Below are 16528 nucleotides of genomic sequence, written 5' to 3' on the forward strand. Positions count from 1 at the left end.
CAACACTGATTCTTAACACTGCAACCTGTTGTGCATATAGTACTTCCAAGTATTCATCCTGAATACATGGGCTTTTTTTTTTTCCTGGTCATTTTATGCATGTAGGTTTTGCTGTTGGTTTGAAAGAGATAGTTCACATGTTTTTTGAGGGCAGCAGCAGGCCACTTGCAGAACAGTCCGGGGATGAAAACTAGTTCCACCAGGAGGAAAGGTTTTAGGACCTCTGTCTGTGTTCTCTCTCACATGTTCCACTGCCTGGCTTACCACTTCTGGTCCTGCAGTTAGAGAGGTGAGCTATCAATGGAGGCTTCTGTGGACATTGGAAATAACTACTGGAGAGATGTGGAGCCAAGTAGTTGACTGGGATTTGCCAAGAAGTGTCAAACACTTTGAAGCTTTTTTCAAAGTTGTCTTTTGGAAAAGCATGAAGGATGGTTCATCATTCATTGAACTACTATGTATTTAGTGTCCATTATGTGTGTGGTAATATTCTGGGTACTGGGGATACAAGACAAAGGGAATCCTTGTTCTCATGGAACTTACTCTAATGGGGGATAGGATAAATAAATAGGCAAGAAAATATATCAGGTAGTGACAGGTGTCAGTAGGAAAGGTAAAGTAGGATGAGGGGACGTGGAATAACATCATTTGGAGAAACTGTTCTAGGTAGGTTGGTTAAGTTAATAAAGAAGTCATTTCAGATAAAGTGACGTTTGAGCAGAGGCCTGAATGAAGTGAGGGAGTATGCCATTTGGATATCTGAGGGAAGGGTATTCTGGGTGTGGAGAAGAACAAATGCAGAGATTCTGAGATGTAAGCATGCATGGTATGTTCAGTGAACAAGGAGGTCATTGTAATTTGAGTAGAGAAAGCAAAGGGATAGTGGTAGGAGTTGCAGAGATGTGGGCATATGAGGTCAGGTCATATAAGGCCTTGTAGACTTTTATAAGGACTTTGGATTTCATTCTGAATAAAATGGGAAGCTATTGCAGAATTGTGTTTGCTGGCACAAGAAATTTAGGCTTGCTGTTGTTCAGCCCCAGGAAGCAGGGGCAACTCCATACTTGGCTCAGGAGAGATAGGTAGGCAGGATGTGCACAGAGGGCACTTATCTAAGAAGTGAAATCAGATTGGATGAGTAGTATATGGCAGCTGAGATTGTAGAAGTCAGGCAGGCATATTTGAGGCCACCATTATCTTTCATCTGGATTATTTCAAATAGCATCCTCACTTCTCGAACTCTTGCCTTCCTGCCATCTGATCTCAGCTCAACAGTCAAAGTAATCTTAAAATGAAGTCAAATCATGTCCCTTTTTTGCTCAAAATACTCTAGTGCTCTTACCTCATTTCAGATAAAAAAAAAAGTCCTTATCCTGGCCTACAAAGCTCGGCATGTTTAGGCCCTCATCACCTGTCTGGTCTCACTGTCTACTCTTTTCTCTTTCTTTCACTGCCTTCCAGCTAAACTGGCCTCCATGCTATTTCTCAACCATGATTCCACTTCAGGGCATTTGCATTTGCTGTTTCCTCTACTGGACAGTTTCCTCTCAGTTGTGTGGTTTGCTTCTTCAACTTATTCATTGCTTAGATGTCACTCAATGACATTTTCTCTAGCCATTTTAAAAATCCCACTCTCCCCTTAGCACTCCCTGTCCACCACACTCAGTGGATTTCTCTATTGCCATTTACCACTATCTGATATACAGTATGTTTTACTTTTTAGAAAATTTTCTCTCTCCCCCCTCCAACTCAAATGCAGGTAGGAATATTTGTTGTTCTTGTTCACTGCTGTTCCTTTATCAAGCTTATGTGGGACAAATGGCATTTGGGAAAGAGAGTCGCAGGCAATGTCTTCACACAATGTTGCTGCCCTCAAAAAACATCTGAACTATTTCTTTCAAACCAACAGCAAAACCTACGTGCATAAAATGACCAGGAAAAAAAAAAAGCCAATGTATTCAGGATGAATACTTGGAAGTACTATATGCACAACAGGTTGCAGTGTTAAGAATCAGTGTTGTAGCTTGGGAATCTCCTTGGGAACATAAATACATAGATTCCTGAGCCGCATCCCAGATAGAGCATAGAGAATATTGTATACCATGTGAAGGAGTTTGGATTTTATTCCCAAAGCCTTTGAAGAGAATAACCCATCCAACCCGTGGTTTGGGGTTTTTTTTTTTTAAAGATTTTATTTATTTATTTGAGAGAGAGAATGAGAGAGAGCACGAGAGGGCAGAGGGTCAGAGGGAGAAGCAGACTCCCTGCTGAGCAGGGAGCCCGATGCGGGACTCGATCCTAGGACTCCAGGATCATGACCTGAGCCGAAGGCAGTCGCTTAACCAACTGAGCCACCCAGGCGCCCCTCTTTTTTTCTTTTTTTAAGACTTCATTTGAGCGAGAACGAGAGAGCATGAGAGGGAGGAGGGTCAGAGGGAGAAGCAGACTCCAAGCTGAGCAGGGAGCCTGATGCGGGATTCAATCCCGGGACTCCAGGATCATGACCTGAGCTGAAGACAGTTGCTTAACCAACTGAGTCACCCAGGGTGCCCCCCAACCTGTGTTTTAATAAAGAATATCAGGGATGAGGTAGACTGGGTTAAATTTTGGAAAAAGAGACCTCTTGGGACTATTGTAATAGTTTAGACAAGAAATGATAAAACTTAAAACAGGGACGATAGCAATGAGAAATTACGGTTTTTTGGGAGTAGGTGATTGATCAGGTGTGAAAGAGTGGGAGGACTTTAGGATGATGTCCAGGTTTTTCTCTTAGGTGCTAGGTGGATGGATTGTCAGTAACTCTGAGATAGGCAATACAGGATGGAAGAATGGGCCTGGGGAAAGATAGTGAGTTTACTTTTGGGTATGGTGGGTTTGAATTGCTTATGGAGTGATTAGGAAGAAATGTTCAGGAAGTAGGGTATGTGTGGGTATGGGTGTGTGGTTGAGTGTTATAATTATTGTGAGAAAGATGTAGATTTGGAAGTTATTAGGTTTCATGTATCATGAACTAATCTAGGCAACTGCTAATCTACCTTTTGTCTGTATAGGTTTGCCTGTTCTGGAAACTGCGTATAAATGGAATCACATAATATGTGGCCTTTTGTGACTAACTTCTTTCACTTATTATAATGTTTTCAAGGGTCATTCATGTTGTATCATCTATCAATACTTCATTTCTTTTTATCGTCAAATATTTCATTATATGGATATACCACACTCCATTTATCCATTCACCAGTTGAACATTTGTTTCCTTCTTTTGACTATTACAAATAATGCTGCTATGAACATTCATGTGGACATACATTTTCATTTCTCTGTGGTATATACCTAGGAGTGGAATTGTTGGATCTTACGGTAACTCTATGTTTAACTATTTGAGGAACTGTTAGACTTTTTTCTAAAGTGGCTGTATCATTTTACATTCCTACCAGCATTGTATGAGGGTTCATTCTCCACATCCTTGCCAACACTTTGTTATCTTTTTGATTATAGCTGTCTAGTGTATGTGAAGTGGTATCTGATTTGGTTTTGATTTGCATCTTTTCATAAGCTTATTGGCCATTTATATAACTTCTTTGAAGAGATGTGTGTTCAGATCCTTTGCCCATTTTTTAATTGGGTTAGTGGCCTTTTTATTATTGAATTAAGATAAGAATTCTTTATATATCTTAAATACAAATCCCCTATCCTGTACATTTGATCCTTGAACATCACAGGTTTACACTGTGTGGGTCCACTTACATACGGATTTTTTACAGTACAGTACTGTAAATGTATTTTCTCTTCCTTATGATTTTTTTTAAATATTTTTTTAAAGATTTTATTTATTCATGAGAGACAGAGGGAGGCGGAGAGAGAGAGAGAGAAGCAGAGGAGGGAGCAGGGAGCCCGATGCGGGACTCAACCCCAGGACCCCGGGATCGCGACCCGAGCCGAAGGCAGACGCTCAACCATCTGAGCCACCCAGGCGCCCTTCCTTATGATTTTCTTAATATTTTCTTTTTCTAGCTTGCTTTGTCATAAGAATACAATATGTAATACATATATAAAATATGCTAATCAAATGTTTATGTTATTGGTGAGGCTTCCAATCAACACAAGATTCTTGGTAGTTAGGTTTTTGGGGAGTCAAAAGTTACATGCAGATTTTGGACTGCAGAGGGGCTTGGTGCCCCTAACCCCTGCATTGTTCAAAGGTCAGCTGTTAATGATTTGCAAATTTGTCTCATTCTGTGGGTTGTCTTTCACTTTCTTAATGGTGTCCTTTAAAGCACAAAAGTTTCTAGTTTTGATGAATCCAGTGTATCTGTTTTCTTCCTTTGGTTGTTTGTGCTTTTGGTATCATATTTAAGAAACCATTGCCAAATCCAAGGTTACAAAGGTTTATTCCTGTATTTTCTTCTTTCCTATATGAGTTTTATATTTTCAACTCTTTCATTTAGGTCTTTGATACATTTGGGGTGCCAGTCTTGGCCTTGCCCTTACTTGCTTTGTGACCTTGTCTCAGCCTCACTTTTTTCATCTGTAAAGTGAAAGTTGATATGTGTGTATATATATAGAACAACAGAAAACAGATCAGTGGTTGTCATGGGCTAGGAATCGGTGGGAGGGTATTGACTACAAAGATGAGAAAATTTTGGGGGGTGGTGAAAATGTTTTATATCTTACTTGTGGAGTGCTTATATGACTACATTTTTCAGAGCTCATAAAACTATATACCTGAAAGGGGTAAGTGTCACATATGTAAATTATACTTCAAAAATCTGTCTTTCAAAAAAACAAATGTTACAACAACTCTACAAAGTATACAATATTCTTTTCCATTTTAAAGCTAGAGGAAACTGAAGCTCAGAAAAGTCAGTGGACTTGCCAGTGGTCCCACATTTGATATGTGGCAGTTTCAGGATTTGAACCTAAATCTGCCTGATCAGAGTTTGTGATCTTCCTACTCATTTTTAGCCTGTCCCTAAAACTATTAACAGTATGTGGATTCTCTTGTAAAAGGTTGACCTTCCCTTGAAAGCCAGGAACCCTCTTTTCCTGTGAGCAGCTTCCCCAGACATGACTGTCATATTTGTAACCTAAATTTTGAACCCCTGGCAGATATCATTTCTGTCAGTCATTAGTTGGGCTTGGAATCGATACTGTTGTGGAGTGCTGCCCAGGCATGATCTCCTTTTGAGGCTGTGGCCCTTATTTTGGAGCAGCAGGAGACCAGTTCCAAAGCTGATGCATTTCTTTGGTTATGAAAAGCAATTTCATACCTTGCCCAATCAGCAGCACAAGGTACCTTCTCAGTGGGAGAGTGACCATATGTTTATAGGGCCAGTTGTACTGCTTAGCACTTTAACAGTCTTGCTTACCCCAGCTTATTTAGCAGAGAACTAACTGGGCAGAAGAGAGATCCAAGGCAGGGAAAGTGTACAAGTGGTCTTCTGTGTTGTTGTTGTTCCATCATCACCACCATCATTTACCTCTGCCTGCCACCCGACAGTTTGCAATGTATTTTTGACATTCTGAGATCTCTCTTAATTCTCCCAGTACCTTTTAGGAGAGTGCTTGTATTCTGAGAGAGTGTTACTTGGTTGTATTCTTGGATAACTCTGGCTGCAAGGGTATTTTCTCTTTAAGGTGTGCTGAAATATGTATCTTCTGTAACTTTCATCCTCAAGTTTTTCTGGTTTCAGTTTGTCAACTGGTGGTAGTTTAGTCTGTTGCCCTGCGGTGATTTGCCAGGGCTGCCCATTGGGTACATTTCAGGAAGTTCTAGCCTCTGAAGTTGATCAGTGGCATTTCCTTTTTTGCCTGTTTGACTGCCCTACCTTCCTCTCCTTGGGAACCTATTTTTACTCTACCTTTCCTTCCAGAACCCTGGAGAGACTTAATTAATTGCAGAGCAATTGTCATCAAGCCAGCTGTTCACTGCCTATCTTGACATTTGACTTGTTTCCTATCCTGAGGTGCTACAAGAGAAGTTAATGACCTAAAAAATTGCCCGTCCATCATGTGAGCCTAGTTAGGAGGGAATTGTTTGATTTTTATGAAGTGTAAATAATATATTTGTAGAGACCAGTTTTTTAAATGTGTTGGCCTGTATGTCAGAGATGGTTCCCTAAACTAGATGGGACAAATTGGCTGGCTAATAGAGTTTAATGACAGATTTTTCCATTAATCAGAATGGAGAATGTGCTTCATTAAGGTAATTAACAGAGCACTTGTGCAGGTGATACTTCTTGCACACAAATTTCCAAGTTTATTTCTTTCCGTTGAATACATTTTGAAAGAGATCTTGGCTGTGTTTCCTTGTTTGCATGAAAATGATCAGTGGCAATAAATTTCTATTTTTTCCAAATCTGGTAACTGGTATCTTGTCCGCTACAGGTGCAAAGGATTGGTGAGACACTTGATGCTCTTCCTAATAGTGTGTGTGCTCATTGTTTGGCTCTTGTGCTCCCCTGGTGAGCAGTAGAAGTGCATCCTTTCCTAGCTCATGAACTAGCATCCTTAGAATTAGAAAGTACCTCAGAGAGCCTAAACTAATGGATTTCACATCCGGACATTGGAGTCCAGTGAGGCGAAGTGACTTGGCCAGTGCCACACAGTATACTAGTGGGAGAGTCATCTGTGGGATAGTGGGTCTAGTTCTGAACTGAAAGGCAGAAGGCCTGGGTTGACATTAGGCAAGTTGTATCACCTCTCTGCTTCTCAGTATCTTCATCTGTATAATGAGCAAAGTGTATAGCATAGGGTCAAGTACGAACAAATGGATTTTTGTTTAGTTCTCTTTCTGCTGTACCATGTTGTTCTCTGTGAGTATAAATTGAAGATTATAGAGGGGAAGCTGATATCAGGGAAAATGAGCAATCAATAATCGGTGCTGTTTTCTTTGTTTCTCTATAGGATCCTCAGTCTTCCACAATGAACCCTGTGTATAGCCCCGTGCAGCCTGGGGCTCCTTACGGCAACCCTAAGAACATGGCCTACACAGGTGAGTGGTGTGAGAATAGTTCCTATTTTGAAAAATGGTGGTTAAGGACATTACCAGATAACTTGCTGAATGACTTTTGGTGTACTTTACCAGAGCCAAGCTTTACCAGAGCCTCCCAAAGCTCTGATAAAGCTTTGTAATTTATAGAAGAGTGATATATCTGGGGTCCAGTTCTTACAACTAGCATTATTGAACTGTCAACTAGGGGAAAGGAAGGGAAGTAACATTTATTTATTGAGTACCTACCATGCTGGCCCTGTGATACACACTTTAACATATGTTTAATTTTAATCTTAAAGCTTCTTAAAACCATTTCACAGTTGAGAAAACCATAATCATAGTAAGAGACCATGAAACAAAAACAAAAATAGATATTTGAACCCAGGTCTATTGATTCTGAAGACTGATCTTTTTCCTGAACCCCATACCAAGCTGTTTCCTACTTCTCTGTCTGTGTGTATGTTGTCCCTCTGTCTGGAATGCCATTGTCCCTGACAACTTCACCTTATTCTTGAAGAACTCAGCTCTGAGCTCAGACGGCACTCTTCCAGGAAGCATTCTCTCCCTTACTTGGCCTTAGGCAAATTTTTTAATCTTCCAGAGCCTTGGTGTTCCCATTATAAAATGAGGGCAATAGTATTTTCTTTCCTTCTTTCCTTCCTTCCTTCCTTCCTTCCTTCCTTCCTTCCTTCCTTCCTTCCTTCCTTCCTTCTTTACACTTAGTCTAGGTTTTTTTAATTGATTATAGTTGACATACAGTATTCCTTTAGTTTCAGGTGTAAAACATACTGATTCAACAAGTCTATATGTTGTACTCTGCTCACCACAAGTGTATCTACCATCTGTCACCATACAACACTATTACAATATCATTGACTATCCCTATGCCATCCCGTTTATTCATTTTATATCTGGAAGCCTATATCTCCCACTCCTCTTCACCCATTTTGCATCCTCCACCAAACTCCCCTCTGGCAACCATCACTTGGTTCTCTGTATGTATAGGTCTGTTTCTGCTTTTTGTTTATTCATTCCTTTTATTTTTTTAGATTCCATATAAAGTGAAATCATGCGGTATTTATTTTTCTCTGACTTATTTCACTTAGTGTAATATTCTCTAGGTCCATCCATGTTGTCGCAAATGATAAGATCTTATTCCTTTTTATGACGAGTAATATTCCATTTGCACACACACAGACACACACACACACACACCCATTTTTTTATCCATTCATCTGTCAGTGGACATTTGGGTTGCTTCTATAATTTGGCTATTGCATAAAATACTGCAACAAACATAAGGGTGCATATATCTTTTTAAATTAGTGTTTTCATTTTCTTTGGGTAAATACACAGCAGTGGAATTATTAGATCATATGGTATGTTTTTAATTTTTTGAGGAACCTCCATACTGTTTTCCACAGTGTCTACCAGTTTACATTCTCATCAACAGCGTGCAAGGAATCCTTTCTCTCCATATCCTTACCACCAATACTTGGTGTTTCTTGTGTGTTTTATTTTAGCGTGAAGTGATACCTCATTATGGTTTTGATTTGCATTTCCCTGATGATGAGTGATGTTGAGCATCTTTTTATGTGTCTTTTTGCCATTTTTATGTCTTTGGAAAAATGGCTTCAGATCTTCTGCCTATTTTTAATTGGATTATTTGTTTTTTTGGGTGGTGAGTTATATAAGTTCTGTATATATTTTGGACAGATCCTCTGCCCATTTGTGATTGGATTATTTGGGTTTTTTAGTGTTGTCTAAGTTCTTTATGTATTTTGGATATTAATCCCTTATTGGATGTATCATTTGCAGATACCTTCTCCCATTCAGTAGATTGCATTTCCATTTTGTTGATGGTTTCCTTCACTGTGCAAAATCTTTTTATTTTGATGTAGTTCCAATAGTTTATTTTTGCTTTTGTTTCCCTTGCCTTAGGAGACATATCTAGAAAAATGTTGCAATGGCCAGTGTCAAAGAGATTACTATCTATCTATATATTTTTTTAAGAATTTTATGGTTTCACGTGTCATGCTTAGGACTTTAATCCCATTTATTTTTGTGTATGGTGTAAGAAGGTGGTCCAGGTTTATTCTTTTGCATATAGCTGTCCAGTTTTCCCAGTGCCATTTATTAAAGAGACTGTCTTTTCCTCATTGTATATTCTTGCCTCCTTTGTCATAGATTAATTAACCATATAAATACATAAACGTGGGTTTATTTCTGGACTCTCTATTCTGCTCCATTGATCTATGTGTGTACTTTTGTGTCAGTGTCATACTTTTTGATTTAGCGTTGCTATCAGGATTAAATGAGCTACTACTGTAAGGCACTGAGCATGTAATATCTGGCACAAAGTAAACACTTAAAAATGTTATTATTTACAAATAAATAAAGATGGGTAAAATATGGTAATAGAAGTAAATGAGAAAATGTATTCATGTTGTCTAGCATGGTGCTTAGCATATCATGGGCCTTCAAAAATACAGTATTCCAAGGTGAAGGCAACAGTATTAATATACACATGGGGAAGTAGGAAGGTATGGTCAGGGTACAGTCAATACTTGAGATTAGCTGGAGTAAAGAGTAGAAAAGGGGAAAAAGGGGCAGGGGGCACTTGGCTGGCTCAGTCAGAAGAGCATGATCTTGGGGTCGAGCCCCATGCTGGGTGTGGAGATTACTTTAAAAAATAAAATCTTGGGGAACCTGGGTTGAGCTCCAAACTCTTGGTTTTGGCTCAGGTCCGTGATCTTGGGGTCGTGAAATTGAGCCCCACATCGGGCTCTGCACTAGGCACAGTCTACTTGGATTCTCACTCCCTCTCCCTCTGCCACCACCCCTCATGCTTGCTCGCACACATGCTCTCTTTCTCTCTCAAATAAATCTTTTTAAAAAATAAGATCTTTATTAAAAAAAAGGGGAAAGTGGGAAATGATGCTCAAAAAGTAGATGAATGTCTTGATGGCAGGATTGGAGTTGGGGGGGTAGAGAGTTTTGCCTCAGAAGAGAGCCATTGGCAGTGAATAGAATGTGCTGGTTCCTTCTTACAACTTTGCACTTTACTGTGTATTCTATATAATTTCCTAGACTGAAATTGGAGGGATCTCAGAGAACTTTTTTTTTCTTGATTTCTCCATACTTTGTTCTATAAGAACGCTAGAGTGGTGCTTCAGAAATTCCTCAAGTATGTGATTTGATTTTGAAAAATTTTTAGAACTATTTTTATAAAGAACTATTTTTAATAAATATTTAAAAATATTTAGAACTATTTTTATACACATAAGATGAACAATGTGTTAACTTAAGGTTTTAAGAATGCATGTTAAAAAACACCGGGGCACCTGGGTGGCTCAGTCGTTAAGCGTCTGCCTTCCGCTCAGGTCGTGATCCCCCGGGGTCCTGGGATCGAGCCCTGCATCGGGCTCCCTGCTCTGCAGGAAGCCTGCTTCTCCCTCTCCCCCTGCTTGTGTTCACTCTCTCGCTGTCTCTTTCTCTCTGTCAAATAAATAAATAAAATCGTTAAAAAATAAAATTAAAAAATAAAATTAAAAAAACCCCCAATAGTTGCAGCTACTTGTTTGTAAATCAGGATTTTCTCAATGCTTGGCAACCTAAATAACATTCAGAAATGTTAGAGGGTGAGCCTGATAGAACTATAGCTGTTATCACTAACTTTTAATTTCATATGTTTGTGTTTATCACAACAGCCTTATTATCCCTATTTAACCTTAGTAGTAAATATTTTGAAATTTCTGTGTGAAAATATTTACTAGAAACTACAATTGTTGTATGTTTACTCTAATAAAATTAATTCCAGTAACCAGGACCCACTGAGCGGTCGTTGCTCTTTTTCTTCCCTGTTTAGTGTCTCAGCAACCTAAGTCCCTTTGGCAGAGAGGACTGAGCTGCTCTGGCAGACAGAGCCCAGGGGAATCCTGTGGGTTTCCTGTGATACTGGCTGCCTTCATTCTCACTGAATTGCTAAAACTGAGAAAGAAGAAAATAGTTGCATTTATCTATTGATTTACCCAAAAAAGATTAGGCAATGTGATATATTGGAAAGGAGGTGGACCTTGTTTTTGCTTGGCACAAAGTAGAACTTGGTAAATGTATTTTGATTGAATGAACAACAACCAGATTCAAATCCCACCTCTGTTAGATAATAGCTAGGTGACTTTGGACAGGCTGCTTAGCCTCCCTAAATTTAAATGCCTTTAATAAACTGGGATAATATTACTTATTCCATAGGATAGTTGTGAAAATTAAATGAGATAATTAGTACTCCTCCCAAGGGAGAGAGGGAAGATTGTCTTTGTTTCTACTAAGTCTGAAACTATATTTTAAGTTAATTTCTCTGCTGCAGATTCTAGGACCACATGGGAAGAATAAACTCCACACAAGTAGAATAAATTCAGACTTCACACAACCCAAAGTTTCAAATTCTTAGGGAAATTTTCTTTTTTAATCTAAGCTTCCTGTTGTCTCTCTGTACTTTTGAGTCTTTTTTTTTTTTAAGATTTAGTTTTATTTATTTGACAGAGAGAGCAAGAGAGCACAAGCAGGGGGAGCAGCAGAGGGAGAGGGAGAAGCAGGCTCCCTGCTGAGCAGGAAGCCCAATGTGGGACTCGATCTCAGGACCCTGGGATCATGACCTGAGCCGAAGGCAGACGCTTAACCATCTGAGCCACCCAGGTGCCCTGAGTCTTTTTTTTCTAAACTGACAATATGACTCCTCTAAGGTCCGAGCTTTATGGAGGGGAATTTGAGTTCCAACTCATGACCTCTCCAGGGCCCAAAGCCTCATCTCCCACCCCCAGTGGCTATAAAAAGCAAGCCCTTTAATTGCCCAAACCAAAAAACCTTCCCACAGCAGTTCAACATTGGCTATGAGAGTTCCTGATTTTTAGTTTCCTCTTCAGTTTTTCACTCCTGGGGATTTCTTTTTCTTTCTTAAAATCCTAACTCTGCCTATGTTTGTTACATAACACGAAATGTTTGTTATACTTTATCCAGCTTTTCCACGTGTTATGTAGTAGGCAGATTTTCAGGTTATCTTCTCCTCCATAGTGCTGGAAATAGAAGACCCAAGTAAGATAATTTGTAAACAAATGCCAAATATAATGCATTAAAGCAAACATTTGTTATTATTGTTAGTAACAGTAATGGTTATGTTAAAGAGTTTTATCATTTGGCAAACACATGCTAAGTACTTTTTATATATTAATTATAATCTTATCATAAAGCCTATAGTACTTGTCTATTACTGTTAAAGAAATTGGTAGTTTAATTCAAGTTGTAAGACTTGACCAGTGTATATCACTCCTAAAAGATGAGGGAAAGACTTGAACTCAGGTCTTTGTGATTTCAAAGTGTATATGCTTCCTTATAGTAAGCTGATCTGTCTTAAAATATGTACTCCTTTCACTGTTTCCAGTGATAAGCTAGGTGAGAGGGTTGTTTTTTAGTCTCAGAGGTTCTAGGACTAGGGATCCTCACCTTTGAGGGACTACAAGTCTGCTCCTGGCCAGCAGTTTGGGGTAGGCTAGTGGAGTAGGGTAGAAGGAAAAGTGGAAGGTCAAGTCCATTGTGGTATCCTCTACTTCAGGGGTAATGGGGTAGTGGCCACAGGGAACAGAGAGGTTGGGGAAACTCCTGATTTTAAATTCTCTGTGATATCTGAGAGGGAAATAAAATATGACTTCACAATTAATGATTCTGAAAACCAATTCTAATGTGTGGGTCTTTTCCTCACACCACGCAATTCTCCAATACCAGCTGTGTGTCTTATAGTTCAACTCAGTTCTGATATATCTACCTGGCAATAGCATCAGATTCCACAGGTTGAGGCCTCAATCCCACAAGACTGTCCTCACTTCTGATGCTATTTGCAAGTCCAGGTTGTTACCTGTGCTTTTGGCTGATAGCCTGTAAAACAATCAGAGGTTCCCACAACCACTGCTTAGGGTTCAAATAATCTTATAGAACGGCTCATAGAACACAGGAAACCAGTTTACTCACCAAAAGGATGTAATTCAAGAATAGGTAGATGGAAGACATGCATAGGACAAGGAATGTAGAAACGGGCATGGAACTTCCATGCCTGCTCCAGAGGGTGCCATTCTCCCAGCACCTTCATGTGTTCACCAACCTGGAAGCTCTCCAAACCTTGTCCTTTTTGGCTTCTATGGAGACTTCATTGCATAGGCATGATTGATCAAACCACTGGCTATTGGCAGTTGATTCAACCTGCAGCCCCTTTCCCCATAGGTCAGGGATTGGATGGGACTGAAAGTTCCAACTTTCCAATCACATGGTTGGTTCCCCCTGGCAACCAGCCCCCATTGCTTTCCAGAAGTCATTCCATTAATATAAACTCATTTGTGGTTGAAAGGAGTTTGTTATGAATATCAAGACATCTTTATGGCTCTTACCACTCAGAAAATTTCAAGGGTTTTAGGAATTCCTATTCCAGGAATGAAGATGAAGACCAAATGTGTATTTCCTATTATAAATCACAATATCACAGCAATACAGTGTATTCCAGTGAACAGCTATCTTATAGCCAGTTGACAGTATTGTCTCTTCTCCTTTTCAAAGTTCCTTTACTGAGTGCTTACTATGTGCCAAAAACTGAACTCAGTGTTTTACAGACAATATTTTTATACTTGCAACTGTCCTATGAAGTGGTTATAATTAGCTCCTTATGCATCTTGGAAAGGAGAATTTAGAGAATGTAATATGTTCACATACTTTAAAACACTTAAAGTATAGATAGTGTAATTGACTGAATGTTTGTGTCACCCCAAATTCATATGTTGAAGTTCTGATTCCCGAAGTGATGGTATTTGAAGATGGGGCCTTTCTGAGATAATTAGATTTAGTTGAAGTCATGAGAATGGGGCCCTCATGATGGGATTAGTGCCCTTATAGGAGGAGGAAGAGCCACCAGAGCTCGCTTTCTCTCTGCCATGTAAGGACACAGAGGGCTGCCATTAGCAAGGCAGGAAAAGAACCCTCACTAGAACCCAATTGGGCTGGCATTCTGATCTCATACTTCCATCCTCCAGACAGTGAGAAATAAATGTCTGTTGTTTAAGCCACTCAGTTGTGGTATTTTATTATGGCAGCCATAGCTGGTTAATAAAGATAGTAAGTACAGTGAATATCCTTTACATGGATTTACTGTGGCAGGGGACTCTTTATAGAATGGGGCATTTCTTTTCCTGAAAGACCTCAGTAACATTTCTCTGCCAGAAGTTTGCAATGTGGACAAGACCTAAATATTCTCCACACTTTTCTTAAAATGCTCTGGTGGTGAGAGCATCCAGGTGTCACCAGAGATCTAGGATAGGTGCTGAAAAGACGGGTTTTGGAGTCTGTCAGATCTGGGGTAGAATCTAGGCTCTGCCTCCAGTTAGCTGTAGAACCTTGGGCAAGTTACTTAATTTTTTTCAATCTCAGTTTCCTCATCTCTAAAATGGGGTAATGATCTATACAGATGGTTAGTTCACAGGTCCATGAAAATGTTTATGAAGTCCCAGGTACCATGCTGGGCTCATAGGTGGTGCTCAGTTAACAGTTGTTACAATGCACAGTGGTGAGTATATCTCTACTGGGGAAAGAGTGTGGAGTAAAGAGTTAGTTATTTAGATTCTGCCACTTAAAAACTATGTGATATCACATAAATTACTGAACTTTTCAGGCCTTAGTATATCATCTGAAAAAAAAAGGAAAAAAAGAAAAGCATTAGGAATTTATTCCTCACAAGACAGCTGAGAGTCATAAATGTAACAGGGCCAGCCATTGACTTGACTTGTAGTGAAGTTTCCAAAACCCAACTAGAAAGAATTCTGAACAGATGGACCTCTTAAAGTATCCCATCATTTTATAAGTGAGAAGATGGAGAAGTGTTTTTGCAGGAAGTGTTGGAGCTGGGTCTCCCTATTTCGGGTCTGTGTATTTATTGTCTCTCTACCACAGAGTAACAACCAAGGTTTCATCCTTGAAAATCTTCCTTGTTTATACCCTCTCCTGGCTACTACTCAGTCCTCTGCTGGGCCATACCAGCTCACATGCTCTCCCCCACTCTTGTGCCGGGTCCTAAATGAATATCCCACTGTCATCTAGCAGCAAATATCTGTTGAAATACTTCAAATACCCTAACAAAACACATGACCCTCAAGTTTGGAAAATTAGGAAATTGATATGTTCAAAGACTTCACTGTCATTTTCAGGTTTTTTTCTAGAATACTTTTTTTTACTTAAGAACAATTTAAGAAACATATTTGTATTTGACAGTTTTTCAGCTAGGAGACCTTGATAATTAAGCTGACAGCCTGCAGATACAATGAATAATCTGATATATTAGTAGATTGAAAAAGAATCTCTTTCTCTGCAGTGACCCAAGCCTTGCACCCTTCACCCTCCTTTGTGAAGATCACCTGATAGAGGTTTTAAGACTGACTAGTTTGTTCTTTGCAAAGAACTTTTGTGGGGGTTTTCCCCACATATTTATTTCTTATAACAAGTCTAGGGAGGTAGCCCCTGTTTTCCAGATGAAACGACTAGGGATCAGCTGTCCCAAGGTCACACTGTATAGCAGAGCCGAAACTCCAGATCTTCTGCATTACAAAGCAAGAGCTTTTACTGCTCTAGCCCTACTTGGCTATATCTTGGACACCATAGAGATTAGCATCGTAGATGAGCCTGGGAAATGGATTCTGATTCCTGAAACTGCTCCACAAAACCCCCTTTTGATAGTCAAACGGATCTCTACTCAGAAAAGACTTCTCAGGTCACTTAATAAGTTTTTGCCTATGACTGAAAAAGGTCTCTTAAGAAGAATTCTTATTAACTGTTCTCACTATGGTTACTAGTAATCTCCTTGTTGTTAAGTCCAGTGGACATTTGTCAGCCTTCATCCTAATTTGACACCCCTGTATCATTTGATGTTCCAGATTCATCCCTTCTGGAAGTTTTCTCTTTCCTTGCTTTTCTTTGATTATAACATAGTTTTTTTGTTTGTTTATTTTTCCATTTGTTTTTTCCTTTCTTCCTCTCTGGCTATTCTTCTGAACATCTTCTCCATGAATGTCTCATACTTTGCTCAGATGTATCATGTCTAAAACTGAGCCCATTATCTTTCCCTGTAACTCATTTTTCCTTTTATCAATTTGTAATTGGTACCATCATTCACCTATTCCCTCAAATCAGAAACAGAGTCTTTTTTTTTAAGATTTTTTTTATTTGACAGACACAGAGAGAGCACAAGTAGGCAGAGCGGCAGGCGGAGGGAGAGGGAGAAACAGGCTCTCGCTGAGCAGGGAGCCTGACGCAGGGCTCCATCCCAGAACCCTGGAATCATGATCTGAGCCGAAGGCAGCCGCTTAACTGACTGAGCCACCCAGGTGCCCCGATAAGAGTCATCCTTGATATCCCTTTTTCTTTTGCCTTCTAAAGTTAGTTACTAAGTTCTATCTTTTCTTTTTAGAAATTCTAGAGAGAGAGAGAGAGAGAGTATATGAGTGGGGGC

At 39.5% G+C, this 16528-nt stretch overlaps 1 protein-coding gene across 14 annotated transcripts in view; it reads left to right on the plus strand.

Annotated features, from left to right (window-relative positions):
* FAM168A (family with sequence similarity 168 member A) overlaps positions 1-16528 on the plus strand; it is a 187376-nt gene that overhangs the window by 114133 nt on the left and 56715 nt on the right. For all 14 annotated transcript variants that reach the window (XR_003517355.2, XM_027578797.2, XM_027578798.2 and 11 more), the window contains one exon: positions 6906-6993. Coding sequence is in view for 13 of the 14 variants with exons in the window: in XM_027578797.2 (XP_027434598.1) it covers positions 6924-6993 (70 nt within the window). In the remaining variant the exon portion in view is untranslated. The remainder of the gene's footprint in view (positions 1-6905; positions 6994-16528) is intronic.

The sequence above is a fragment of the Zalophus californianus genome, chromosome 11 (genome assembly GCF_009762305.2).
Source record: "Zalophus californianus isolate mZalCal1 chromosome 11, mZalCal1.pri.v2, whole genome shotgun sequence".
In the NCBI taxonomy this organism is placed as follows: domain Eukaryota; kingdom Metazoa; phylum Chordata; class Mammalia; order Carnivora; family Otariidae; genus Zalophus; species Zalophus californianus.